The sequence below is a fragment of the Octopus sinensis genome, linkage group LG5 (genome assembly GCF_006345805.1).
Source record: "Octopus sinensis linkage group LG5, ASM634580v1, whole genome shotgun sequence".
In the NCBI taxonomy this organism is placed as follows: Eukaryota; Metazoa; Mollusca; class Cephalopoda; order Octopoda; family Octopodidae; genus Octopus; species Octopus sinensis.
In genome coordinates this window covers 20,557,978-20,584,663 of record NC_043001.1, presented here as the reverse complement: position 1 = coordinate 20,584,663, position 26,686 = coordinate 20,557,978, and the positions used below count along the sequence as shown (strand labels likewise).

General features: G+C 39.5%; 1 protein-coding gene across 3 annotated transcripts in view; it reads right to left on the bottom strand.

Moving 5' to 3' along the window:
* Positions 1 to 26,686, bottom strand: part of LOC115211871 (inhibitor of nuclear factor kappa-B kinase subunit alpha) — a 71,096-nt gene that overhangs the window by 32,861 nt on the left and 11,549 nt on the right. For all 3 annotated transcript variants that reach the window (XM_036503199.1, XM_036503198.1, XM_036503200.1), the window contains exons 3-10: positions 18,422 to 18,513; positions 17,185 to 17,394; positions 13,895 to 14,047; positions 11,518 to 11,607; positions 10,732 to 10,856; positions 7,145 to 7,252; positions 4,999 to 5,134; positions 377 to 568 (exon numbers count right to left, since the gene is read on the bottom strand). In XM_036503199.1, coding sequence (XP_036359092.1) covers positions 377 to 568; positions 4,999 to 5,134; positions 7,145 to 7,252; positions 10,732 to 10,856; positions 11,518 to 11,607; positions 13,895 to 14,047; positions 17,185 to 17,394; positions 18,422 to 18,513 — 1,106 coding nt within the window. The remainder of the gene's footprint in view (positions 1 to 376; positions 569 to 4,998; positions 5,135 to 7,144; positions 7,253 to 10,731; positions 10,857 to 11,517; positions 11,608 to 13,894; positions 14,048 to 17,184; positions 17,395 to 18,421; positions 18,514 to 26,686) is intronic.

Here is a 26,686-nt window from a genome sequence, read left to right as displayed (position 1 = left end):
CATCGTTTAACATCTGCTTTCCATGCTAGCATGGGTTGGACGATTTTGACTGAGGGCTGGCAAACCAGATGGCTGCACCAGGCTCCAATCTTGATTCGGCAGAGTTTCTACAGCTGGATGCCTTTCCTAACGCCAACCACTCCGAGAGTGTAGTGGGTGGTTTTTACATGCCACCGGCATGGGGGCCAGTCAGGCAGTACTGGCAACGACCTCGCTTGAATCTTTTTACACATGCCACCGGCACAGGTGACAGTAAGGCGACACTAGTAACGATCACGCTCGAATGGTGCCTTTTACGTGCCACCGGCACAGAAGCCAATTAGCCACTCTACTACAATAAAAAATGAAATAAAAATAAATGACATTAATGAATTACATTATTTGAGAGGAAATCTTTAGCAAATTGCTGCCGATCAATAAGATGACCATCTCCTTTGATAATGATTTGTTCATTCGAAGGGACATCAGCTTCCATAGATATTATATTCTGTATGGCATCAATTCTTTGATCTGGTTCCAACATATAACACAGCAAATTGTTTTTTGTGACATGATAGATGCGCAGTATCTGGAAAATATAGAATATTTAAATGAAGACTGTCTGAAGATAATGAAGCACATTTAATGTTAACATTGTTATCACAAAATATTTTATGTTTCTCCTTAAAATTACATTTGGGAAGCAATTATGAATGAATGAATTTTTGTTATAATTAAGAAAAAAAAAAAATCAATCAATGGCTAAGATTTTCTTTTACCGTTTTACTAATTTCAGTGAGTGGATATCATACCCATGCTGGGACCACCTTCATGTATTTTAGTCAATTATTTATATCAGTCCCAGAGTTTGGTTTGGCACATTTTTTATTGGACTCTGTTTAATGAATGGCTGACTTTTTACAGGTATAGATATATTTATGGTGTTTATACTCGTATACTCAAACACACACATATGAGAGAGAGAGAGAGAGAGAGAGAAGCAGGCACACAATGACCTGTGCAGTTTCCAGCAACCAAATTTTACTCCCAAGGCTATAGCAGAAAATACTGGGATCAAATTGGAATTATATGGCTGTGAAGCAAACTTCTTGACAAAGTGGTGTGTGTGTGTGTATATCATATATATATATATATATAGAGAGAGAGAGAGAGAGCAATAAGAAAATGGGAGGGATCAATAGGGGATTCATCAACTTTTAGACATTATATTATGTCAACTTATTTATTTATTTACTAAAATGACAATTACAAGAATATACATACATGTATAACATATTATGCTTTACATATAAAATATATTAATATATAAAGATACCAGTAATTATATCATCATCATCATCATCGTTTAACATCCGCTTTCCATGCTAGCATGGGTTGGATGATTTGACTGAGGGCTGGCGAACCAGATGGCTGCGCCAGGCTTCAATCTTGATTTGGCAGAGTTTCTACAGCTTGATGCCCTTCCTAACGCCAACCACTCTGAGAGTGTAGAGGGTGCTTTTATGTGCCACCGGCACAGGGCCAGTAAGGCGGTACTGGCAATGACCTCGCTTGAATCTTTTACACATGTCACCAGCACAGGTGCCAGTAAGGCGATGCTGGTAACGATCACGCTCGAATGGTGTCTTTTATGTGCCACCAGCACAGAGGCCAGATAGCCGCTCTGGCAATGATCACGCTCGGATGGTGCTCTTAATACCCTACTAGCACGGGGCTCGAGTGCCAGTAAGGCGACACTGGTAATGATCACACTCGAATGGTGCCTTTTAAGTGCCACTGGCACGGAAGCCGGTTAGGCGCTCTGTCAATGATCACATTCATATGATGCTCTTTGCACCCTGCTAGCACGGACGCCAGTCATCATATATATATATATATATATATATATATATATATATATATGTGTGTGTGTGTGTGTGTGTGTATATCTCTTATTATAAAAGGCAGATTTTATCTGCCTCCCTTTGGGAGTTATACAAATCTACAATATAGGATTTCTTCAATTACAATTTACCTAGCATTTTTAAGAGTACAATGCATCGCGTCATGCCAGGTGCAGTTTTTAAAATTTAAACTCCAATTAAGCAAAATTTACAGAAAACTCACATTCTGGTGTGTGTGTCAAATGCTTTTCTTAGTCTGGTTTACACCACACGCAAACGCACACACACAGTGGGCAACGAATAAAATGAAAGTAACCTATATCCAAGTAGCAGAAAGATAAGACAGTAAGGTGTGATTTGAGGGAGATTTGGCTGCTATTTCTACCATGTCTAGCTGCCATGTAGGGGTCTCCCTCATAGGCTCATACATACATATATACATAGATAAGACAGTAAGGTGTGATTTGGGGGAAATTTGGCTGCTATTTCTACCAGGTCTAGCTACCATGTAGAGGTCCCCCTCATTGGCTCATATATATATACATACATAAGACAGTAAGGTGTGATTTGAGGGAGATTTGGCTGCTGTTTCTACCAGGCCTTCTCATGTAAACTCAAGCTTTCTCATGCCTTGAACATAAGACCAAAGTAGAGAATGTATTCTTTTATTCTTCTGCTTTTTCCAGCCATTGGTCTGTGGCCATGCTGGGGCAATGCCTTGAAGAATTGTAGTTTAATGAATCAACTCCAGTTTTATTTTTGTAAGCATTGTACTTATTCTATCTGTTTCCTTTGTCAAACCACTAGGTGACAGGGATGTAAACAAACCAACATTCGTTGTCAAGCAGTGGTGGAGGACAATCACAAGCACAGACACGCACACACACACACATACATGCATACACATATACACACATACATACATACATATATATATATGTGTGTATATATATATTGCAGCGTGGAAGGTGTTTGTAAGCCATTTAAGAAACACACAAAAACTGTTACATTCACTTCAACATTTAAATTTAATTTGCCAAAATATTTTCGTCGCTTTGAGACTGCGACCTGTTCACTGACAAAAATATCGTGCTAACAGGTCGCGGTCACAAAGCGACGAAAATATTTTGACAAATTAAATTTAAATGTTGAAGTGAATCTAACGGTTTTTGTGTGTTTCTTAAATGGCTTATAAACACCTTCAACGCTGCAACTGTTTTCGTTCCAGCACACGATCTCAGATCAAGTCACTTGCTATGCAAGTACACCTCTGTAACTATATATATATATTTATATATATATATATATATATATATATATATATATATATATATATATATATATGTATATTGGTAAAAACATAAGATAACAAAAGAAAGAAAGAGACCTCAATATTATGTAAATAGAGGAAATCTTTATATATAAAAGTGAGGTTGTGTGTCTGTCTCCTACGATTTAGATTCCTAACTACTCCCACATTTTGCGGTGCAGTTTAACCAAAACCGGGTATCTTATAGTCGTGATTCATATCGAGACCGTCTGGGTATTAGCGCGCGTCTACGATGAGTCTACGATTTAAAAAAAAATTTACCATCAATTTTTCCCATTTTTAATCCATTTGTGACATATATAATGGAAGTAACTCTCTAAAATTTATTATTAAATCTCAGAACGTAAAAAGCTACAGTAACACCCCTCCCCCTTTGTGGTTAGCCATATTGAGATGGCTATTATACTTTACATCTCTAAAAATGCTTATATAATTATTTCCCTTACAAACCCGAGCAATGCCGGGCGATACTGCTAGTATATATATATATATATTGGTAAAAACGGTAAGATAACAGGTTCAGTCCCACTGCATGGCACCTAGGATCAGCATCTTCCACTGTAGCTTTAGGCTGACCAATGTCTTGTGAGTGAACTTGGTACTTGGAAACTGTGGAAAGCCATCAAGTGCGTGCATGCGTGTGTGTGCAGAGTGTGGCAATTAAACTGTCATTTAAATTACACAAAAATCAAAATAACATCTCATTTTAACAGGTATATTTAGCAAAATTACATAAAAGTATCTTGAAATACTAAAGTAGCCTGCCGACTACTTCAGAATCTCCTGCAACTCTTCTGGACGGCTTCCTTATTTAAGTTTGTGAATGCTGCCATAATCCTTGCCTTCAGTTCATCTTTGGTGTTACAAGGAGTTTTGTTGGTCGCTCACGCAACTACGCCCTACACATAATAATCAAGGGAGTTGCAGTCTGGGGAGTTAGGTGGCCAGATTTTAGGGGTGACGTGGTTGCAGAAATTGTCTGACAGCCATGACTGTGTTCTCCTGCTCGTGTGACATGGTGCAGAGTCTTGTTGCCAGACATAGGGTCTTCCAGCAGCCACTCTCTTGACCCAGGGCAGCACTACCTCCTCCAGGTACTTGATGTAGGCCAATATATTGAGTTTGAGGCTGTGTGGGAAGATGAATGAAGGTATAACCTCGCCATCGCTAGTGATCACTCCAAACACCATGATGTTGACTGGATGTTTGATTTTCATTACTCTCGGTACATGTCCTCAGACTGACACCCAAACACTCTGAAATGTTCATATTGGAGCTTCCAGAGCAAATGCCAAGCACTACAGCATGGCGTTTCCAAATTTCTGGCAGAGTGTTTCCCTCACAAACGGTGCCCAACTGACCCTACTATACTGTATAGTTGACAAAATCAAAAACAAACAATGCGCATGCATGAAATTGAAAATATAAAATGGCGACAATTTACCCATCACAACCTGTATATATATATGTGTGTGTGTGTGTGTGTGTGTGTCTTTGTCACTCCTTACTGCTTGACAACAAGTATTGGTTTGTTTATGTTCCCATTACTAAGAGGTTTGGTAAAGGAGACAACTAGAAAAATTACAAGATTTAAAAAAAAAAGGTATTAAGGTTGATTTGCTTGATCCATCAAAGCAGTGCCCTAGCATGGTAACAGTCCAATGACAAAAACAAATAAAAGACGAATAATTTAGTTCTTTAGTTCTGTACTGGTTATAGATCAATTAGCAAAAAAATTACAGAGAATAAAGTGCTTAACGAAGTACAGCACACATAGCTGAATACCTGAGCTTCTAGTATTTTCTCTAATTGCTGGAAACACCATTGTTTGCTAGATTTCTCTTTACTGTCGTTGCCACGAGCATCAGCATCCCACAAAAGCATCGTCTTCAACCATTTTTCAAAGCTTTGTTTTAGGGGACTGTAAAATAATAGAAATAAGTTTGATCTCATCAATTTCATATAAAAAGAATCTCTATATATATAAACGGCAAAATGTCTGTGTGTGTGTGTCCTTTATAGAAATCCACAATTTTTCAGTTAGAGGGCTCACACTTTCTGTGGTCATTCAAAACTGTCCAAGAGTGGTGTGCACATCTTTACATTTCCCCAGTCACCCTGCAAAGTCATTAAAAAATCAACAGAAGTGACTTTTTGGTGAATTTTCCATCCAAAACCCAATCAAAATGCTCGAAACTTGATACGCCAATTGAATGCCAGCTAGCTGTATGTGATTGATCGGAGATTTGGACAGTACTCGCATGTATGTGCATTGCCGGGTCATAGTACTAGTTAATAGTATAAAACTATTCACAAGAAGACATAAAATACTTCTAATAATGAAAATGGAGATATTTGAAATGGATACAATTTATCCCTTTAGTATTCAGATTACTCTCTCAAACGTAACCCTTATTTATTCACATTGTTTTGAATTAATTATGCATTATCGCATAGCATCGAGATTTCAATCAAGTGATTTTGATATTTTCAGAATGATATTTGCAGAGTAAGTATGAAAAACAAACCATATCTGCCTTATTTGATCATAAAACATGTAGAATATTTTAGATAGATATGGTTGGTTTAAATGCTAAAGGGTTAAATAGAAAGGAAGAGATTGAGAGACAAGCTGCTGCTGCTGCTGCAGCAGCAGCAGCAGCAGCAGCAGCAGCAGCAGCACAACAACAACAACAACAACAACACAACAACAACAACAACACAACAACAACAACAACAACAACAACAACAACAACAACAACAACAACAACAACAACAACAACAAAAAAAAAAAAAATAATAATAATAATGAAATTATTGTATACAGTGCTCAGGTGCACCACAACTTTGTGTATAAAGCATATGCAGTAATGTACAAATGTCTGGAAAGCAAACAGTGTATGAGTCAGATACATGCTTGCTTGTGTATGGAGGGGAGAGAATCAGGTGTAGTGTTGGCGAATCTCAGGAAGCATGGAAGTTTTGAAGGATGCAGTGCTCCGACAACTAACAACTGATGCCAGCAGTCTGTTCCATGCTTCAGCAATTCTTAGCGTGAAAAAGTGTTTCCGAAAGTCAATGGAGCTGTGCTGTTTTCTGACTTTGTAAACATGTCCACGGGTGTTAGACAAATGGAATTTGAAAAGGTGCTCAGAGTTATTGTTTGTAAGATGGTTAATAATTTTATGGGTGTCTGCCAAGTCAGATGCCAGACGTTGGAGTTTCAATGTGTCCATACCCAGGGAAGTAAGGCATTCAGAATATGGCAAATGCCTGATGGAGGGTATTCTCTTTATTTTTTATTTGTCAATTGGTTCTGATCTTCTTTCATAATTCTAGTCTTTATCACAGATGCCCGACAGAAAGAAATATCAAAAGGCTTCCCCACTTGAAACTATAATATTTTACTAACCCCCGAAGGATAAAAGGTAAAACTGATTATGATGTAATTGGAACTCAGAACATTAACTGCTGTAACTACATACTAGAAACATTTTGTCCAAAGTACTAAGGATTTTGCTGATTCATTACCTGAATAGATTATCAAAGTAACAAATCTGAGATCCCTTTTGGTCACGACACAGACCATGGGATTGCACCTAGAAAGTTACCCTCCCAGGGACAAGTCCGGGCAAGGTTGTTTATGGAAGACCAGCAGTCGCCCACACATACCAGCCTCCTTCTCTCCACGCCACCAGTGTTATCCAAGGGAAAGGCAAAGGCCGATACAGCTTGGCACCTGTGATGTCGCAACTCATTTCTACAGCTGAGTGAACTGGAGCAACATGAAATAAAGTGTCTTGCTCAAGAACACAACATGCAGCCCGGTCCGGGATTCGAGCTCACAACCTCACGATCATAAGCTCGACGCTCTAACCAGTGAGCTATGCGTAACAAATAATACCAAGTAACAGATTATTTTCAAACTTACCTGCAAAGTTTAATACATTTCGGAAGTTCTGATGAGAAATGAATGCTTTCATCAGGCATATACTGTACAGATATGTGATCATCTTTTTTCTTATGAACTTCTTCATACCTGTAAAATATTGAAATAAATTAAATTGTTTCTTTAAAAGCACAACCATATTCAGTTATATATTTCTTTACTACCCACAAGGGGCTAAACACAGAGGAGACAAACAAGGACAGACAATGGGATTAAGTCGATTATATCGACCCCAGTGCATAACTGGTACTTAATTTATCGACCCTGAAAGGATGAAAGGCAAAGTCGACCTCGGTGGAATTTGAACTCGGAACGTAACGACAGACAAAATACGGCTACGTATTTCGCCTGGCATGTTAATGTTTCTGCCAGCTCGCCACCTTTGTACAACCATATTCAGTTATATGGCACCCATGCAGGTGGCACATAAAAAGCACCATTTGAGTGTGGTCATTTCCAGTGCCACCTGACTGGCTCTCGTGCCAGTAGTGTGTCAAAAACACCATTCAAGCTTGGTCGATGCCAGTGCTGGCTGATTGGTCCCATGCCAGTGGGATGTAAAAAGCACCTTCAAGTGTGGTCATGCCAGTACCGCCTGACTGGCCCTTGTGCCAGTGGCATGTCAAAAACACCCACTACACTCTCGGAGTGGTTGGTGTTAGGAAGGGCATCCCACTGCAGAAACTTTGCCTCATCAGATTGGAGCCTGGTGCAGACTTCTGGTTTACCAGGCCTCAGTCAAACCATCCAACCCATGCCAGCATGGAAAGCTGATATTAAACAACAATGATGATGAGTAAGACTCAAAGAAACAAGTGACAGTATGTATTGGAAAATAGTGTGTGGCTGTGTGATAGATTTGCTTTCCAAGCACATGGTTCTGGGTTCAGTCCCACTGCATGGAACCTTGGGCAAGTATCTTCTACTATAACCTCAAGCCAACAAAGGCCTTGCAAGTGGATTTGGTAGATAGATCTGAAAGAAGTCTCATATATATATATATATATATATATATATATATATATATATATACTGTAAATCCTCGAGTATAATCCGCAGTTTTTCCCCAAAATCCCTAGTGTGTACTATACACGAGGTTAAAAATGAAAAATATTTTCTAAGTAATGTCCGAGTCTCTATTTGCTCTTCGGCAATGTTTATTCAGACACATTTTGTGATGTTGGGCACGAAAATACCTTAAGCTAAGCCTGAAAGCAATGAAGTCATAAAAGAGTCATCCATAACTTGCAGTAAGCAACATTTATTAAATGTTATTACTGTTATTTCTTTATTTTCTGCAAACAAAATGCACAAAAAAGCTACACGTTTGCATTGTTATATATACAATAATAATAAAGGACGTTACAATATACATTTTTACAAACCAAGGACGTTATATAGACCTCCTTGACTCAAGTTAGAGAAGGGGTGCGTATTATACACAAGGTTTAGGTTTTTCAGAAGAACAGCCCCCTAAAAATCCCCTGTGTATTATACTCAAGGGCGGACTATACCCGAAGATTTACGGTATGTATGTGTTTGTCCCCATACCCCACTACCACTTACCAACTGGTGTTGAAGTGTTTATATCCCTGTAACTTAGTGGTTTGGCAAAAGAGACTGATAGAATAAGTACCATGCTTAAAAAAAAGCACTGAGGTTGATTCATTCAACTGAAATTCTTCAAGGCAGTGCCCCAGCATAGCCACAGTCTAATGACTGAAGCAAGTAAAAGCTTGATATATGACTGTCATAGTATCATAAGTAAAATACATTAGACTGATATCTATTTGTTTTTTTTCCCAAAGGCATAAAGCTAAAGGTTTTAGGAATGCAATACAACCAGACATCACTTGTGAGTGAATGTATGGCTTTATAGCATGAGCCACACTTACTTAAACTCTTCACTCCCTACAGAACATCAACACCTTTTCTCTACTGTTTTCAACTCCAGGCTATCTTTTCTGCCTCTCTCCAGTTGGATCCCTGCTTTTTCAGCTCTGTCTTAGTGTCCTGCCTCCAGCAATTTTTAGGGCGTCCTCTCTTCTGCCTCCTTTGAGGATTCCAGCTTTAGGCCCAACATATCGTTTTTCCCTGTAGAAATAGCTTTTCTCTCTTAAGTCTTGATTTGGAATTGTCATTGATGTTTCTGTAATTTTGCCATTATTTTTCATAGTGAAGTTTGTCCTATGCAAACCTATCTTGGAAGAAGTGGTCCATATTAATCTGGCTTCTCTTCTTTGACTTGTCCAGCATGGGAGGCTCTGCAGGAGCTCGCACTTCACTGGCATAGCTCTCTGAGTCATTGAGGTATACAAGCCATCATGCCACAACAAAGACTGGACTTTGTGGTGTAGAATGTATCAAATTTTTATTAACTGTTTTAGGTGTCTATGTAGTTGTGTGCAGAGCTAGATGCCTTTTTGCTCTCCCCCTCACTCAGGACCCAGTGGAACATCCGAGATGTGATAATTGGTGAGAGAGAGAGGGCTACACCGGCATTGGACTGATACAAATTACAGCTAAACAGATTGAAGTGATATGAAATGAAGTGCTTTCTTCAAGGACACAATGTGCTGCCTAGTCTATGAATTGAATCTATGATCTTATAACCATAAACCAAACATGTAGAGGTTGTTGTAGGTGTTGTTCAGCATTAAAATAGCTGCAAGAAAGGCATTCCCAGCTTTCCTAATGCAGGTGTAATTGTGTAGTTAAGAAACTTGCTTCCTAACTATAAGGTTTTGGGTTCAGTTCCATTGCAAAGCAGTTCGGGTAATTATCTTCATGGGACAACCAAAGCCTTGTGAATGAATTTGGTAGACAGAAATTAAACGAAAGGAAGTCCATTGTGTAAGTATGATTATATATATATATTGAATATTAATTTAATTAATATCAATTTAAAACCAGTAGCCTAGCATACAAAAATCTGAAGTATCAGAGAAAATTCTAATACATGTGTATATTTAAAGGGCAAAAAAACCACTATGTGTTTAGCCATATGCTAGAAGTAGTTTGATCGCAAGTGATCTACTTCTAGCATATGGTTAACCACATAGTGGTTTTTTAGCCCTTTAAATATATATATATATATATATCTTCATCATTTTAGTGCCAACTTTTCCATGTTTGAACAGGGTTTACTGAGGCAGATTTTCTATGACTAGATGCTATTCCTGTCATCAACTCTCATCTGTTTCCAATGGAAGTTAAATTTTCCAACGACTAGGAATGTTTTTGGAGAATATTGGAAATCAATGACACCATTTGTGTAACAATGACACTCACAACTGTCACACAATGTCAAAACAAAGATACACAAACACACACGTGTATATGAATGCTAAAACAATGAGGAGTGTGGGGTTAACACCACCACCTGGCCCTTGGATGCTTTAGTACAGTCCATTCTGTTGCAAGAATGTGGGTCAGTCCTAGGTTTCCTTCTACCTGTCTCCCACAAATCTTCAAAGGCCATGGGCACTGCCCTTCCCTCTTAACAAAAAAAAAACATAAAAAAAGAAAAACAAATATACATATTACTGTATTGTCATAATAATACTGACCATTTAACAGGTGAGTAAGTCGGAAGGAAGGGTTGGTAACCAGTAATAATCTCAAATATAACAGTCCCTAATGACCAGTAGTCAGCTGTATGAGTATAGTGTTCTTTCCGATAAAGTTCTGGAGCCTGAAATATAAACACATTGGTACTCTGAAATAATTTATGTAAGCAATAACCAAAGTTTTCAAAGACTGAAATTTGTAACTTACAGCAAGTCATTGCTTATAATAATAATAATAATGAAACTATTGTATACAGTGCTCAGGTGCATCACAACTTGTCAAAAGTGCATATAAAGCATATGCGGTAATGTACAAATGTCTGGGAAGTGAACAGTCTATGAGTCAGATACATGCTCGTGTGTGTATGGAGGGGAGAGAATCAGGTGTAGTGTTGGCGAATCTCAGGAAGCATGGAAGTTTTGAAGGATGCAGTGCTCCGACAACTAATAACTGATGCCGGCAGTTTGTTCCATACTTCAGCAACTCTTAGTATGAAAAAATGTTTCCAAAAGTCATGAGAGCTGTGCTCTTTTCTGACTTTGTATGTCATCATCCAAACTGTAAGAGGACAGTAAAAATAGTTTTCTTTGAACACTGTCTTAGCTCTCTTAATATTAACAGATACTAATATTCTGAAACAAGGCAAATTAGAGTAATAACCTACCTTTACCAAAACTATAGATGTAGAGCTTTTTAATTTTGATACTATAGATTCTATTTTTCAATAGCTTTCCTACAATCCCACCCCACAAAAAAAAAAATAACAAGAAAAGAGTAATACTTACAACATATATAAGTGTCCCGACAAATGATTTGCATACACTTCCGTGATTAAGATCTTTAGCATATCCAAGGTCGATTAATTTGTAAACAACCTGTAAAATAAGTAAAAAATATCATCATCATCATCATCATCGTCATTTAATGTCCGTTTTCCATGCTAGCACGGGTTGGACAATTTGACTGAGGACTGGCAAACCAGATGGTTGCACCAGGCCCCAATCTTGATCTGGCAGAGCTTCTACAACTGGATGCCCTTCCTCACACCAACCACTCTGAGAGTGTAGTGGGTGCTTTTCCGTGCCACCGGCATGAGGGCCAGTCAGGCGGTACTGCCAACGGCCATGAAAAAATCGTGTTTTTTTACATGTCACCTGCACAAGTGCCAGTAAGGCAATGCTGGTAACGATCACGCTCGAATGGTGCTTCTTACATGCCACAAGCACGAACGCCAGTTAGCCGCTCTGGCAATGATCACGCTCGGATGGTGCTCTTAGTGCTCCAAAAATACAAACATTCTAATAAATTTACATCAATGATATATATACAGACACAAGTGATTGGGCAAACACAAGAAAGTGGCACTCAACATATTTGGTAAGAGTTACAAATATTATTACATGGAAAAATGCAAGCAAGAAAAATAATATTCTGAAGATTATAAACCTGAAAAATTACAGGACAAGTTATTACACTTGGAAAAGTCCAGGAGAACTTACTACATCTGGTAAATGTGGAGGCGCAATGGCCCAGTGGTTAGGGCAGCGGACTCGCGGTCGTAGGATCGCGGTTTCGATTGCCAGACCGGGCGTTGTGAGTGTTTATTGAGTGAAAACACCTAAAACTCCACGAGGCTCCGGCAGGGGATGGTGGTGATCCCTGCTGTACTCTTTCACCACAACTTTCTCTCACTCTTATTTCCTGTTTCTGTTGTACCTGTATTTCAAAGGGCCGGCCTTGTCACTCTCTGTGTCACGCTGAATATCCCCAAGAACTACATTAAGGGTACATGTGTCTGTGGAGTGCTCAGCCACTTACATGTTAATTTCACGAGCAGGCTGTTCCGTTGATCGGATCAACTGGAACCCTCGTCGTCGTAACCGACGGAGTGCTTCCATTCACATCTGGTAAAGTACAGAGTGGAGGTATATGGCCTAGTGGTTACAGCAGCAGACTTGCGGTCGAGGGATTGCGGGTTCGAATCTCAGACCAGGTGATATGTGTGTTTATGAGTGAAACACCTAAGCTCTACGTGGCTCCAGCAGAAGGTAATGGCGAACTTCTGCTCATTCTTTCACACACAACTTTCTCTCACACTTTCCTCCTGCATCTAGCAGCTCACCTGTGACGGACCGGACTGGTGTCCTGTCCAGGTGGGGAACCTATTATGCCAATGAAACCAGCCCCGATGAGCCAGGCATGGCTCAAGGATGAACAAACAACAACAAAGTGCAGAACAAGAAAATTTTTACTTAAAATATTGCAATAACACCAGTAGTGTTATTGCAATATATCACTACTAGTTATATATACGGTAGTATAGTGGTAAGTATCCCCACCTGTCATGCAGGAGACCGGGGTTCAATTCCCCGCCGGGGAAGCATCTTAATTTTAGGCGCAGGAGAGGCTGTGTGGTAAGTAGCTTGCTTACCAACCACATGGTTCCGGGTTCCATCCCACTGCATGACATCTTGGGAAAGTGTCTTCTACTATAGCCTCAGGCTGACCAAAGCCTTGTGAGTGGATTTGGTAGATGGAAACTGAAAGAAGCTTGTCGTATATATATATGTGTGTGTGTGTGTGTGTGTGTGTATGTTTGTCTGCCTGTATTTGTCCCCCCCAACATCGCTTGACAACCGATGCTGGTGTGTTTACATCCCCGTAACTTAGCAGTTCGGCAAAAGTAACCAATAGAATAAGTATTAGGCTTACAAAGAATTAGACCTGGGGGTCGATTTGCTCGACTGAAGGCAGTGCTTCAGCATGGCCAGTCAAATGACTGAAATAAATAAAAGAAAAAAATATACCATATTTTATGGCATATGAGATACTTAACACTTATTCCCCCCAAAAATATCTCAAAAAAAGTTAGACACACATACATGTGTGTATGTATATGTACATACACACACACATATGTATATATATATATATATATACACACACACACACATACAAACACACACACACAACGGGCTTCTTTCAATTTCCATCTACCAAATCCACTCACAAAGCTTTGGTCAGCACAAGGTTACATCAGAAGACACTTGCCCAAGGTGCCATGCAGTGGGACTGAACCCAGAACCATGTGGTTGTTAAGCAAGCTACAAAAATGTTGTCACTTGCAAAACTTAAAAAACATTAATAACATAGAACTCTCACCTTATTGTCTATTTCCTTAAGTACAATGTTTTCTGGTTTTATGTCACGGTGAACAATTTGCTTTGTATGAAGATAAGCAACAGCAGCAGAGATGTCTTTGGTGAAATGCAACACATTTGCCTCACTAAATCCGCAGTATGACCGGCTCAGATCCTTACATCACAAAAGATAAAATTTTAATTAGTGTTCATTAAACATAAATTGCAATAAAGATAATTTACCAGCAAAGGCAATTTCTATATTATCTCAAAAAGTGAAAGAAATGAATCTGTGAATTGAAAGCAAGATGACTGTTGTCAGTACACGAACACAGAATCCAGGATTTAATAATAATAATAATGAAATAATTGTATACAGTGCTCAGGTGCACCACAACTTGTCAAAAGTGCATATAAAGCATATGCAGTAATGTACAAATGTCTGGGAAGTGAACAGTGTATGAGTCAGATACATGCTTGCATGTGTATGGAGGGGAGAAAATCAGGTGTAGTGTTGGCGAATCTCAGGAAGCATGGAAGTTTTGAAGGATGCAGTGCTCCGACAACTAATAACTGATGCTGGCTGTTTGTTCCATGCTTCAGCAACTCTTAGTGTGAAAAAAATGTTTCCGAAAGTCATGGGAGCTGTGCTGTGTTCTGACTTTGTAAACATGTCCACAGGTGTTAGACAGGTGGAGTTTGAAAAGGTGCTCAGAGTTATTGTTTGTAAGATGGTTAATAATTTTATGGGTGTCTGCCAAGTTAGCTGCCAGACGTTGGAGTTTCAATGTATCCATGCCCAGGGATGTAATTTTAAAATTATATATTGGACATTAGGCAGCAGTGATATTGTGGAGTTTTCATGTGTTTATAAAAAATAAAAGTAAGCACTGTCTCATGTTCTAGGATTCATAGAAGCAGTTACTGGGTTTCTCTGGTGAATAAGTGACAGAGCTCACAACCTTTCCCCTGAACGGGACGTTAGTTTGTGACAGGGTTGCTCATAGCTGAGTGGAATCAAAGCCACAATCTTGTGGTCATTAGAGCAACACCCTAACAGTTAGGCAACACGCCTTTACCAAAATCTTTAGTTTTAATGTTTTATCAATTGAATTTCTGAAATTTTAATGAAACACAGCTGGTGATAAAATTTCATTTCATCTCTGCAAATTATTGGAAATTTAGCAACAATGAATCATCATCATCATTGCTTAACATCCGTTCTCCATGCTAGCATGGGTTGGACGGTTCGATCAGGGATCTGGGAAGCCAGAAGGCTGCACCAGGCTCCAGTCTTATCTGGCAATGTTTCTACAGCTGGATGCCCTTCCTAACGCCAAAAAATAAATAATTAAATATGGAAATTGTTTTAATTATTTGTAAAAATTTATCAACATTTATTGCTTGTTTTAAAATTAACTGTTAAGAAACACAAGTGCAAGAAATCTTCTACTTTCAGTTCAAACACAACAAACTAAGCTTCTCCATTGAGTCTGATATTCTGAGATGTTTTGAGTTTTATAGATATGGAGTTATCTCCCTTGCCATACATTGTTAACAGCACATGACAGAAACGGAACGGGGGAAGATATAAATGATGGCCTATTGGAATACGTGTGAAGGGTCAGTGCTGTAAGGTTCCACGTGGTAGAGCAGAACTTGGACATTGATGCGTGATGCCCATCATGGTATCCCTTCGTCTACGGGCGATATATCTTGGATAACAATCTAGTAGGTCTTTACTCTTTGACGTGAATCCACTTCTACAGTTAGGAAGACATTCTGCACTCATTGTCAAAGACAGTGCTTTGTAACTGGTTCCATTCTTTTCCAAAATAAATAAGCTATGTTTTGTGGCCATATTGTTAACAAGTTAACATCACGATCTTGTGATTCAATCCTACCACTCAACACTTTGGGCAATTGTCTTTTACCATAACCTTGAGCACACCAAATCCTTGTGAGTGAAACTGGTTAGGTAGAAACTGTGCAGAAGCCTATTATATGGGCAGTATGCATTCTTGAGTGGTAGACCTAAACTGTTATTCAGTGTACCACAACCACTTCGTCCGTGGGTGTCTTTAATGGAGCTTATTTTGTTGTAAGCATTCAAACCAGGTGTGAGGATGTGTTAAGGCACTGCTTCTGACTGTAGTAACCCATGAGCCCCTTTGCCCCTTCTCCATCTATTATGAAGGTCCTATAAACAATTACTTTTTTTTTTTACAAATCTGGAAACTTTTTTTCTTTGGTACCTGTTCACATAGAAGTGGGTGCTTTTTACATGCCACCGGCACAGGGGCCAGGGGAGACTGGCAACGGCCACGATCGGTTGGTGCTTTTTACATGCCACCGGCATGGGAGCCAGTCAAGGCGGCGCTGATATCAGCCACGTTTGGATGGTGCTTTTTACGTGCCACTGGCACAGGTATCACAACTACGATTTCCATTTCGTTTTTAAGAAATACATCTTCTATTCCTCTAACTTTACCCTCAGCTTCCTCCTTATTGTATTGTTCCAGCAGAGTCATGAGAACAGGGAGAAATATTAAACATTATCTTTGTATTGCTTGTTTGTAAGTCAGCTAAAATGAATTTAAGAAAGTGAAAGTGGAGATCTAAAAATGAAAGAGAGAGAGATATGACTATAGAGATCAACAAAAATAATGATTAGTAAGAAAATAGATAATTAGAACGTACTAAAAATATACATATTCATCATTGCCGTCATTTTATATCTGCTTTCCGTGTCAATATGGGTTTGATGAATCATTTCTGCTTTCCAAGATGGACCACATCTCACTGGTGAGATTCACTTTTGGATTGGTTTTGACAGGCAGACACCCAAGTAGCGATTGAAAACAGCCTTTTTTTCAGTGTGTGTTTGGTAAGAAGTTTACTTCCCATCTACATGATTTTGGGTTCAGTCCCACTGTGTGGTGGTAGCTTGGGTAAATGTCTACTATGACAGCCCTCGCCCAACCAAAGCCTTATGAGTGGATTTCCTAGATGTTGACTGAAAAAAGCCTATCATATATGTGTGTGTGTGTGTTTGTTAATGTCAAACAAGTAGAGTCCGTCATTTCCAATCTTCTGTGAAAACATGTCTGGTATTGGAGAAATATTACCTTATTTAAAAATGAGGGTTGTCAACAAAAAAGGGCATCTGGCCAAAGAAAATCTGCATCAACAAAATTCCATTTGACCAATGCAAACATGGAAGAGTGGACATTACAATGAAGATGATGATGATGATGATGATGATGAATAGAATTTGTGAAGCAAATACCTAAACAAAAATTCCTTAATTACCTTTCTAAGATTGCCTAGGGAGCAATATTCCATGGCCAAAATGGGATACATTCTTTCTAGATACTTCAGTTCAGCAGGAGTATCTCTAACACGAATAATATTTCTGTGATCTAGCTTTTTCATGATTTCAATTTCCTTCTTCCACATGGACACCACATTCGGCTTACATTCTTGAGCAACTTGGATCTGTTTCAGAGCAAGTTCTTCAAGCTGAATAGGAAAAAAAAATATAGAAAGATATACAAATAAATCAGAATATGTGAAACTGGTGCATAAAAGGGTAAGGATTGGCTGAGAAGGATAGTTTTTAAACAGTTTAATTACCAAAATTATATAATTTCACTTTCTCAGTTGTAATGATGGAATTTTAAATTTGGAATCTTTAAATTTGTAGACATCTGTAAATTACCTCCAGGACAGGACATGAAGGACATGTAGGGTTGGATGGTTTGACTGAAGACTGGTTAAGCTGGGGAGATGCACCAGGTTCCAATCTGATTTGCCATGGTTTCTATGGCTGGATGCCCTTCTTAACACCAACCACTCCAAGAGTGTAGTGGGTGCACTTACATTCCACTGGCACAGGTGCCAGTTATGCAACACTGGCATCGGCCATGACTATGATCTCAGCACAGTATATTGTCAAAGGTCTCGGTCACTTGTCACTGCCTCTGTAAGGCCCAACGTTTGAACAGTGCTTTTTACATTCCACTGGCACAGGTTCCAGTTATGTGACACTGGCTTCGACCATGACTATCAGCATCATCATCATCATCGTTTAACATCCGCTTTCCATGCTAGCATGGGTTGGACAGTTCAACTGGGATCTGGGAAGCCAGAAGGCTGCACCAGGCCCAGTCTGATCTGGCCGTGTTTCTACAGCTGGATGCCCTTCCTAACACCAACCACTCTGTGAGTGTAGTGGGTGCTTTTTACGTGCCAGACGAGGCTGGCAAACGGCCACGATCGGATGGTGCTTTATACGTACCATCGGCACAGAGACCAGACGCAGCTGGCAACGGCCACGGTCGGATGGTGCTTTTTACGACTTAGTTACAGGAATAATCCGAATGCTAAAGGGTTAAGCCTTTTCAATTTTAATAAAAGCATAGGTCTTCCACAGACACTCTGTCTTTCAATGTGGGAAGTGTGATTCCTAAGAAAGAAAATCAACTTACAAAATAACACATAATGTAAAAGTAAATATATTAAAGAATATTTTCAAGGTTATACATACAGTTTCTTCATTTATCCATAATTCAACAAATCCAAAAGTGCCCTTTCCTATGGTTTTCACATTCTTCCAGTTATCTCCTGTCTCCTGATTGCCTGAAGTGAACAGAAAATAAATTAACAATTAATGAACTGCATATACACACAAAAATAGCAATCACTTGCTTTGGTTAATGAATAATCAACTGCTTCAGTAATTAAGTAAATCATCATCATCGTTTAACTATATACACATATAGGTGCAGGAGTGGCTGTGTGGTAAGTAGCTTGCTTACCCACCACATGGTTCTGGGTTCAGTCCCACTGCATGGCACCTTGGGCAAGTGTCTTCTACGATAGCCTTGGGCTGATCAAAGCCTTGTGAGTGGATTTGGTAGACAGAAACTGAAAGAAGCCCATCGTATATATGTGTGTGTGTGTGTGTGTGTGTGTGTGTGTGTGTGTGTGTGTGTGTGTGTGTGTGTCTGTTTGTTCCCTCATCATCACTTGACAACTGATGCTGGTGTGTTTACAATCCCGCAACCTAGCGGTTTGGCAAAAGAGTCTGCTAAAATAAGTACTAGGCTTACAAAGAATAAGTCCTGGAGTTGATTTGTTTGACTAAATGCAGTGCTCCAGCATGGCCACAGTCAAATGATTGAAACAAGTAAAAGAGTATATACATATATATAAAGGCCATTGTTTACAGTAGGAAATATAATCTTGCTTGGAAAAAAGTGAGGATTAGCAATCAGTTGCAAAAAATCTGTTATTGTTTTTCTTTAAAAAGAATATCTGTTGGAATGCATTATCAATTTATAACATGAAAATCAATAGAGAAATGAATTACACGTCTTGGCTTTCATATTACTGCAAGTCTTTCAGAAATACATTGCGCATGCAACATAAGGAGATTGCTGTGTATGTGTGTGTGTGTGTGTATGTGTGTATTGGGTCATCCCATAAATAATGTGGATTTTTAAAATTCTTTTTATTTTTCAATATTAAGATAAACAAAGTCACGAAAACAAAAAGTGTCACTGAAGAGGTCACAGATGTGTGATGAAAGATTTCCGGACAACGGATAGGCATTAAAATAATAAAATAACAGTAATAAACAAGTGAAGGAAATATATATATATATATATACACATATATATACATACATGCATACATACATATATATATATAGTGCATGTGTTTATTTGACAAAAAATAATAATAAAATAAAATAAAATGACCATCCCGAAATACAATATATATGTATGTGTGTGTGTACATGTGTGTGCTAAATAAAATGGGACAACAAAGCCAGGGCAGTGTGAGATTTCTATGGCATTTATAAGGAGAAAGGTAGCCTTACAGCTGTTTCGGGGATTTCTCTCTATCTACTTCCCCTACCAGTATATTCTCAAAATTTCATTCACAATTTACATTGAATGAACAGCACATGGAATTAATATCTTCACACAATCCATTTGCAAAAACAAAATATGAACTCCTATTGGAATTTACATATAGATAAGGTACATGTAGATAAGGTACTTGAGGTAATCAGAGTAAGTGACAGAATACTTAAGATTAGAATAGTGCTTCATCATGGATTAGCAACCATTATATCGGCTTATGCCCCTCAGCCAGGGCTACCCAATGGACAAAAAGACCAATTCTATGACGCCTTACTGCAGACTACCTCGATGACGAACGACAGAGACCTTCTCTTTGTGGCTGATGATTTCAATGGGCATGTTGGAAAACATGCTAGGGGCTTCCATGGTGTACATGGAGGCTATGGCTATGGTTCCCGAAACGAGGAGGGAACCGGGCTCCTGGAGTTCTGCGACGCAAATGATCTCATGGTTTGCAACACTAACTTCAGGAAACCTACCAGCCACCTAGTCACCTACCGATCGGGTCGACATACCAGCCAAATTGACTACATCCTTGCCAGGAAAAGGGAAAAATGGCTGCATATAAATGCCAAAACCTTCCCAGGCGAAGAATGTACCCCACAACATAGACTGGTAGTTAGTGACTTTAGGATCAGGACTAAGAGGACGACCAGAAGATGACCAACATGGAGAAGAAGGATCTGGAAGCTTAAAGATCCTGCAAATGGACAGAGATTTAGGGACATATTACTTGAAGCCTTTGACGAAGTAGAAGGGATAGAGCATCACAGGGGGTAGAAGACAACTGGACGTTTCTAAGGGACAACCTGCTGAGAGCCACTGACCAGATCTGTGGCTGGTGCAAAGTCCCCTCTCGACCTAGAATAACAATGTTGTAGACAGGGCTATTAGAGAAAAGAGACAGGCTTGGAAGGACTGGAAAAATGGGGGTAGCAGGGAATTGTATCAGACTGCCAAAAGAGAAGCTAGGAGACAGGTTTATTTAGCCAGAGTGAAGCAGATAAGAAAAAATTTGCCAATGTTCTGCACCGTGAGGACCAAAGACTTGAGGTATTTCACGTTGCAAGACAGTGTGTGAGAGAGAATCATGATGTGGTAGGAGAGAAATGTGTTTGCATGGATGATGGTTCACTTGCGCTAAATGAGGATGCAAAGAGAGAGGTGTGGAGACGCCTCTATGAAAGGTTGCTGAATGAAGAAAATGAATGGGATAAAGAGAGTCTGCCGAATGTCAACCCAACAGAGAGACCAGCTATCCGAGTTGACAGTTCCTTGGTAATTAAGGCAATTAGAAGCATGAAGACAGGGAAAGCCCCAGGTCCATCAGGAATTACTGCAGAGATGCTCAAAATATCTGGTAGTGTCGGCTATAGCCTAGTCACCCGTATAGTTAACCAGGTAATACAGGAAGGAGTCATACCCAATGACTGGTGTAGCAGCATAATAGTCAACTGCTACAAAGGTAAAGGTGATGCCCTAGATACAAATAATTACAGAGGTATCAAGCTGTTGGATCAGGTAATGAAGGTTACGGAGAGGGTCATAGCCCAACTAATTGGAGAGAGAGTTAGTTTAGATGAGATGCAGTTTGGATTCGTGACAGGTAAAAGCACCACTGATGCTATATTCCTGGTAAGACAGCTGCAGGAGAAATATCTAGCTAAAGATAAGCCCCTGTACCTGGCTTTCGTTGACATGGAGAAAGCCTTCGACAGGGTCCCTCGATCACTTATCTGGTGGTCAATGAGGAAACTAGGGATAGATGAATGGTTAGTGAGAGCTGTGCAAGCCATGTACAGGGACGCTGCTAGTAAGGTGAGGGTTGGCTACGAGTACAGTGAAGAATTCTGTGTAGAGGTAGGGGTCCACCAAGGTTCAGCCCTCAGCCCCCTCCTATTTATCGTAGTCCTCCAGGCAATAACGGAGGGATTTAAGACAGGATGCCCCTGGGAGCTCCTCTATGCTGATGACCTTGCTCTAATTGCTGAGTCACTATCAGAACTGGAGGAGAAGTTTCAGGTGTGGAAGCAAGAATTAGAATCGAAGGGCCTTTGAGTCAACCTAGCTAAAACCAAAGTCCTAATAAGTAGGAAGGTAGACAAGTCACAAACGCCTTCAGGTAGATGGCCTTGCTCGATCTGTAGGAAAAGCGTAAGTAGAAACTCTATAAGATGCACCAAGTGTAAGCTATGGACACACAAGAGGTGCAGCAACGTCAAGAGAAGGCTAACTAGGAAGATAGTTTTTGTATGTGGCAGATGCTCAGGAGCAGTAAACACTGAAAATGCGCAGAGAGCAACTTCCGCCACCTTCCAGGGAGAAAAACTAGAAATAGTTGATAGCTTCCGTTACCTAGGTGACCAAGTCAGTAGCGGGGGCGGGTGTATTGAAAGTGTAACTGCTAGAGTAAGAATAGCTTGGGCAAAGTTCAGAGAGCTCTTACCTCTGCTAGGGACAAAAGGCCTCTCGCTCAGAGTAAAAGATAGACTGTATGATGCTTGTGTACGAACAGCCATGCTACATGGCAGTGAAACATGGGCTGTGACTGCTGAGGATATGCGTAAGCTCGCAAGAAATGAAGCCAGTATGCTCCGATGGATGTGTAATGTCAGTGTTCATACTCGACAGAGTGTAAGTACCTTGAGAGAGAAGTTGGACCTAAGAAGCATCAGTTGCGGTGTGCAAGAGAGACGTTTGCGCTGGTATGGCCATTTGGCGAGAATGGATGAAGATAGTTGTGTAAAAAAGTGCCACACCCTAGCTGTTGAGGGAACCTGTGGAAGAGGCAGAATCAGGAAAACCTGGGATGAGGTGGTGAAGCACAACCTTCGAACTTTAGGCCTCACCGAGGAAATGACTAGAGACCGAGACCTTTGGAAGTATGCTGTGCGTGAGAAGACCCGGCAGGACAAGTGAGACCATCACCCATGGCCTCAGTCCACTTATGCATACCTTTCCTTCTTGGGACACAAAATCCTACTTGTGAAGACCTGTTGAGGCAAGTGAAAATCAAAAAATCAAAAATCAAAATCCATCAACATGAATGGAAATTGTAGCTGTGATACCAGTGCTGGTGGCACATAAGAGAACCATCCGAACGTGGTCGTTGCCAGTGCCGCCCTGACTGGCTTCCGTGCCGGTGGCACATAAAAAGCACCATCTGATCGTGGCCATATGCCAGCCTCGTCTGGCACCTGTGCTAGTGGCACGTAAAAAGCACCCACTACACTCACGGAGTGGTTGGCGTTAGGAAGGGCATCCAGCCGTAGAAACATTGCCAGATCAGACTGGGTCTGGTGCAGCCTTCTGGCTTCCTAGACCCCAGTTGCACCGTCCAACCCATGCTAGCATGGAAAGCGGACGCTAAACAATGATGATGATGATGATGATATCATGGACAAGAAACCTCTTCACCCATTCTACACAGAACATTCCTTGGATAATGGAACACCAACTTTAACATCCAACATATATTTTTTAATTCTCATATTTCTCTTTATACTTCTTTATTTCCCTTCATATTTCTTTATACTTCTTATATCTCTCCCTTTCCAAAATAACTTCTTATATTACACTCTACTATTTCTTTCTATTTAACTCTCTCATATCGTCTCTGATGATTGGATATCCTTTATATCCCTGAAACAGCTGTAAGACTACCTTTCTCCTTATGAATGTCCTAGAAATTTCACACTGCCTTGGCTTTGTTGTCTCATTTTATTTTATGACCTGCCCTGCATTAGACTCCTCACTCATATTATTAGTACTTATTCTATCAGACTCTTTTGCCGAACCACTAAGTTACAGGGGCATAAATACACCACCAGTTGTAAAGTAGTGGAGGGGGACAAACACTGATGCAAAGATACACATGTGGACATGTAGTGTCAATCTACCAAATCCACTCACAAGGCTTTGGTTGGCCCAAGACTATAGAAGATACTAGCCCAAGGTGCCATGCAGTGGGACTGAACCAGGAACAATGTAGTTGGGAGGCAAGCTTCTTCCCACAGAGCCATGCATGAGCATGTATGTATATGTATATATATATACTTTATTTAAAGCAGCAGAAAATTCAACAAAACCTGTTACTCTGAGTTTCCCGTTGCCGTTCATCGGACAGTTTTTGCTGAACGGCAATGGGAAACTCAGAGTAACAGGTTTTGTTGAATTTTCTGCTGCTTTAAATAAAGCATATTACTCTACCACAGGTATTTGAGTACTCTTTTTTCCACCTTGTTTCACATTTATGTGTTTACTCCGGTATATATATATATATAATATATATATATATATATATATATATATATATATATATATATATGTTGTGGCACTCCATCGGTTATGATGACAAAGGTTCCAGTTGTTCCGATCAACGGAACAGCCTGCTCGTGAAATTAACGTGCAAGTGGCTGAGCACTCCATAGATATGTGTACTCTTAATGTAGTTCTCCGTAAGATTCAGCGTAACACAGAGTGTGACAAGGTAGGCCCCTTTGAAATACAGGTACTACAGAAACAGGAAGAAAGAGTGAGAGAAAGTAGTGGTGCATGAATACAGTAGGATTTGCCACACACACCCCTACCCCCCTGCAAGAGCCTCGTGGAAATTTAGGTGTTTTCACTCAATAAGCACTCACAAGGCTCGGTCTGGGAATCGAAACTGTGATCCTATGACCATGAGTCCGTTGCCCTAACCACTGAACCATTGCGCCTCCACCATACATATATATATATGGTCGCCATGATAGATCATTAGCCACTACACACATTTTTTTCTCTCCTTGTTTTTTTCTGTGTCCCTTTCTGTAGAAGAGCGTAGGCTCAAAATGTAAAAGACTTTTTCTATTCCTGAGCGTTATACTAATACAACTGTTTGTTTTGTACACAACCTGTCTTCGTCTTTTGTTTTTTTCGTAAACTCTCCCTATATTATATATATATATATATATATATATATATATATATATATATATATATACACATACATATATATACATACATACATATATACATACACACACATATATAAAATACATTATTCTATTGAAGCTGTAAAAACTTCACAAAGTTACACTCAGAGTCTCAAGTAACTGATTGTTAGAACTGGAAGTATTTAGAACAATGCAACAGTTTAAAAGTACACAGAAATATATATAAAAATTACTTATAACAACTGCATTGTTCTAAATACTCAGAACTGTCTGATGATCAGTTACTTGGAACTCTGAGTAGCAGTCTTTCCAGCTTCAATAAAACAGAATTTTATTCTACCATTGGTATTTGAATACTATATTTTTTTTCCACCTTGCTTTGCATTTGTGTGTGTGCGCATGTGCATGTGTGTGTGTGTATGTATGTGTATAGATGCATGCGTGTGGCTATGTGTGTGCTAAATAAAATGGGACAACAAAGCCAGGTGGCGAGCTGGCATAAACGTTAGCACGCCGGGCGAAATGCATAGCCGTATTTCGTCTGCCGTTACGTTCTGAGTTCAAATTCCGCCGAGATTGACTTAGCCTTTCATCCTTTTGAGGTTGATTAAATAAGTACCAGTTACGCACTGGGGTCGATATAATCGACTTAATCCGTTTGTCTGTCCTTGTTTGTCCTCTCTGTGTTTAGCCCCTTGTGGGTAGTAAAAAATAGGTAAGAAGTTTGCTTCCAACCACATGGTTCTGGGTTCAGTCCAACAGCATGATACCTTGGGCAAGTGTCTTTGACTGGTCAGCCTGAGGTAAGTGTCTTTTACTGATCAGCCCTGGGCTGACCAAAGCCATGCGAGTGGATTTGGTAGACAGAAACTGAAAGCCCATCATATGCATGTGTGTGTGTGTTTGCCACCCACCATCACTTGACAACAGGTGTTAGTGTTTTTACACACTCATAACTTAACAGTTTGGCAAAAGAGACTAATAGAATAAGAACCAGGCTTGACAAAAATAAGAACTGGGGTTAAAAATTCTTCAAGCATGGCCACAGTCAAATGACTGAAAGAAGAAAAAGATAAAAGGCGTGTGTGTGTCTGTTAGTGTTATTTGTGTATATATGAGTGAGCATGCATCTGATTCTTGATTGGTTGAATTATTGTTGACGTCAGAGTGAGGTTAAAATAGAAAGACAATCACAGGAAGAGAAGATAAGAGGAAGAAAGATAGTGGGAGAAAATTTACAAATTGTACTGACCAGCAGGGATGACTGCTTTTAGAGTGAAATATGTCATTTAGTCTACAAACACACAATGAGTGGACTAATGCTAATGAAGAGTGTGTGGGTGCATATTCATGTATGTGTGTAGTGATGGAGTGTGTGTGTGTGTGTGTGTAGATGCTTACATGCATACATTTTTTGTTTTTAAAGTCATACACACAAAAATATATTCATACAGCAGTGTGTGTGTGTGTGTATGTGAGTCTGTGTAGTGTTTTTCTGTACATTCTTACATGTACGCAGAGATATAAGTCTGATTATAGCTTAGCAGGTTGAAACTTCGAAGTTACTGTCCATACTATTCTTGTAAAAGAATAATAAGCTGTATTCTATCAAATGTATTGAGTAATCCTTCAGTTTATTATATATACAATATATAGCATAAAAACAAACATTAATAGATACACACACACACATATATATATATATATATATATATATATATATATATATATAAATAGTTAATCTAAACATGAAAACACAACAACGCGAGGACGTGGAACAAGTATAGTATTATTGGATGCTCAGGAAAGAAGGAGGGTTTAACGTTTCGAGCGGAGCTCTTCATCAGAAACATAGGAAAAGGAAAGATCTAAAGGGAAGACAAAGGAAAACAAATCGCCAACGGTACACACGCGGTCACATTTTTGTTTGTGGCGGTGTTAGCT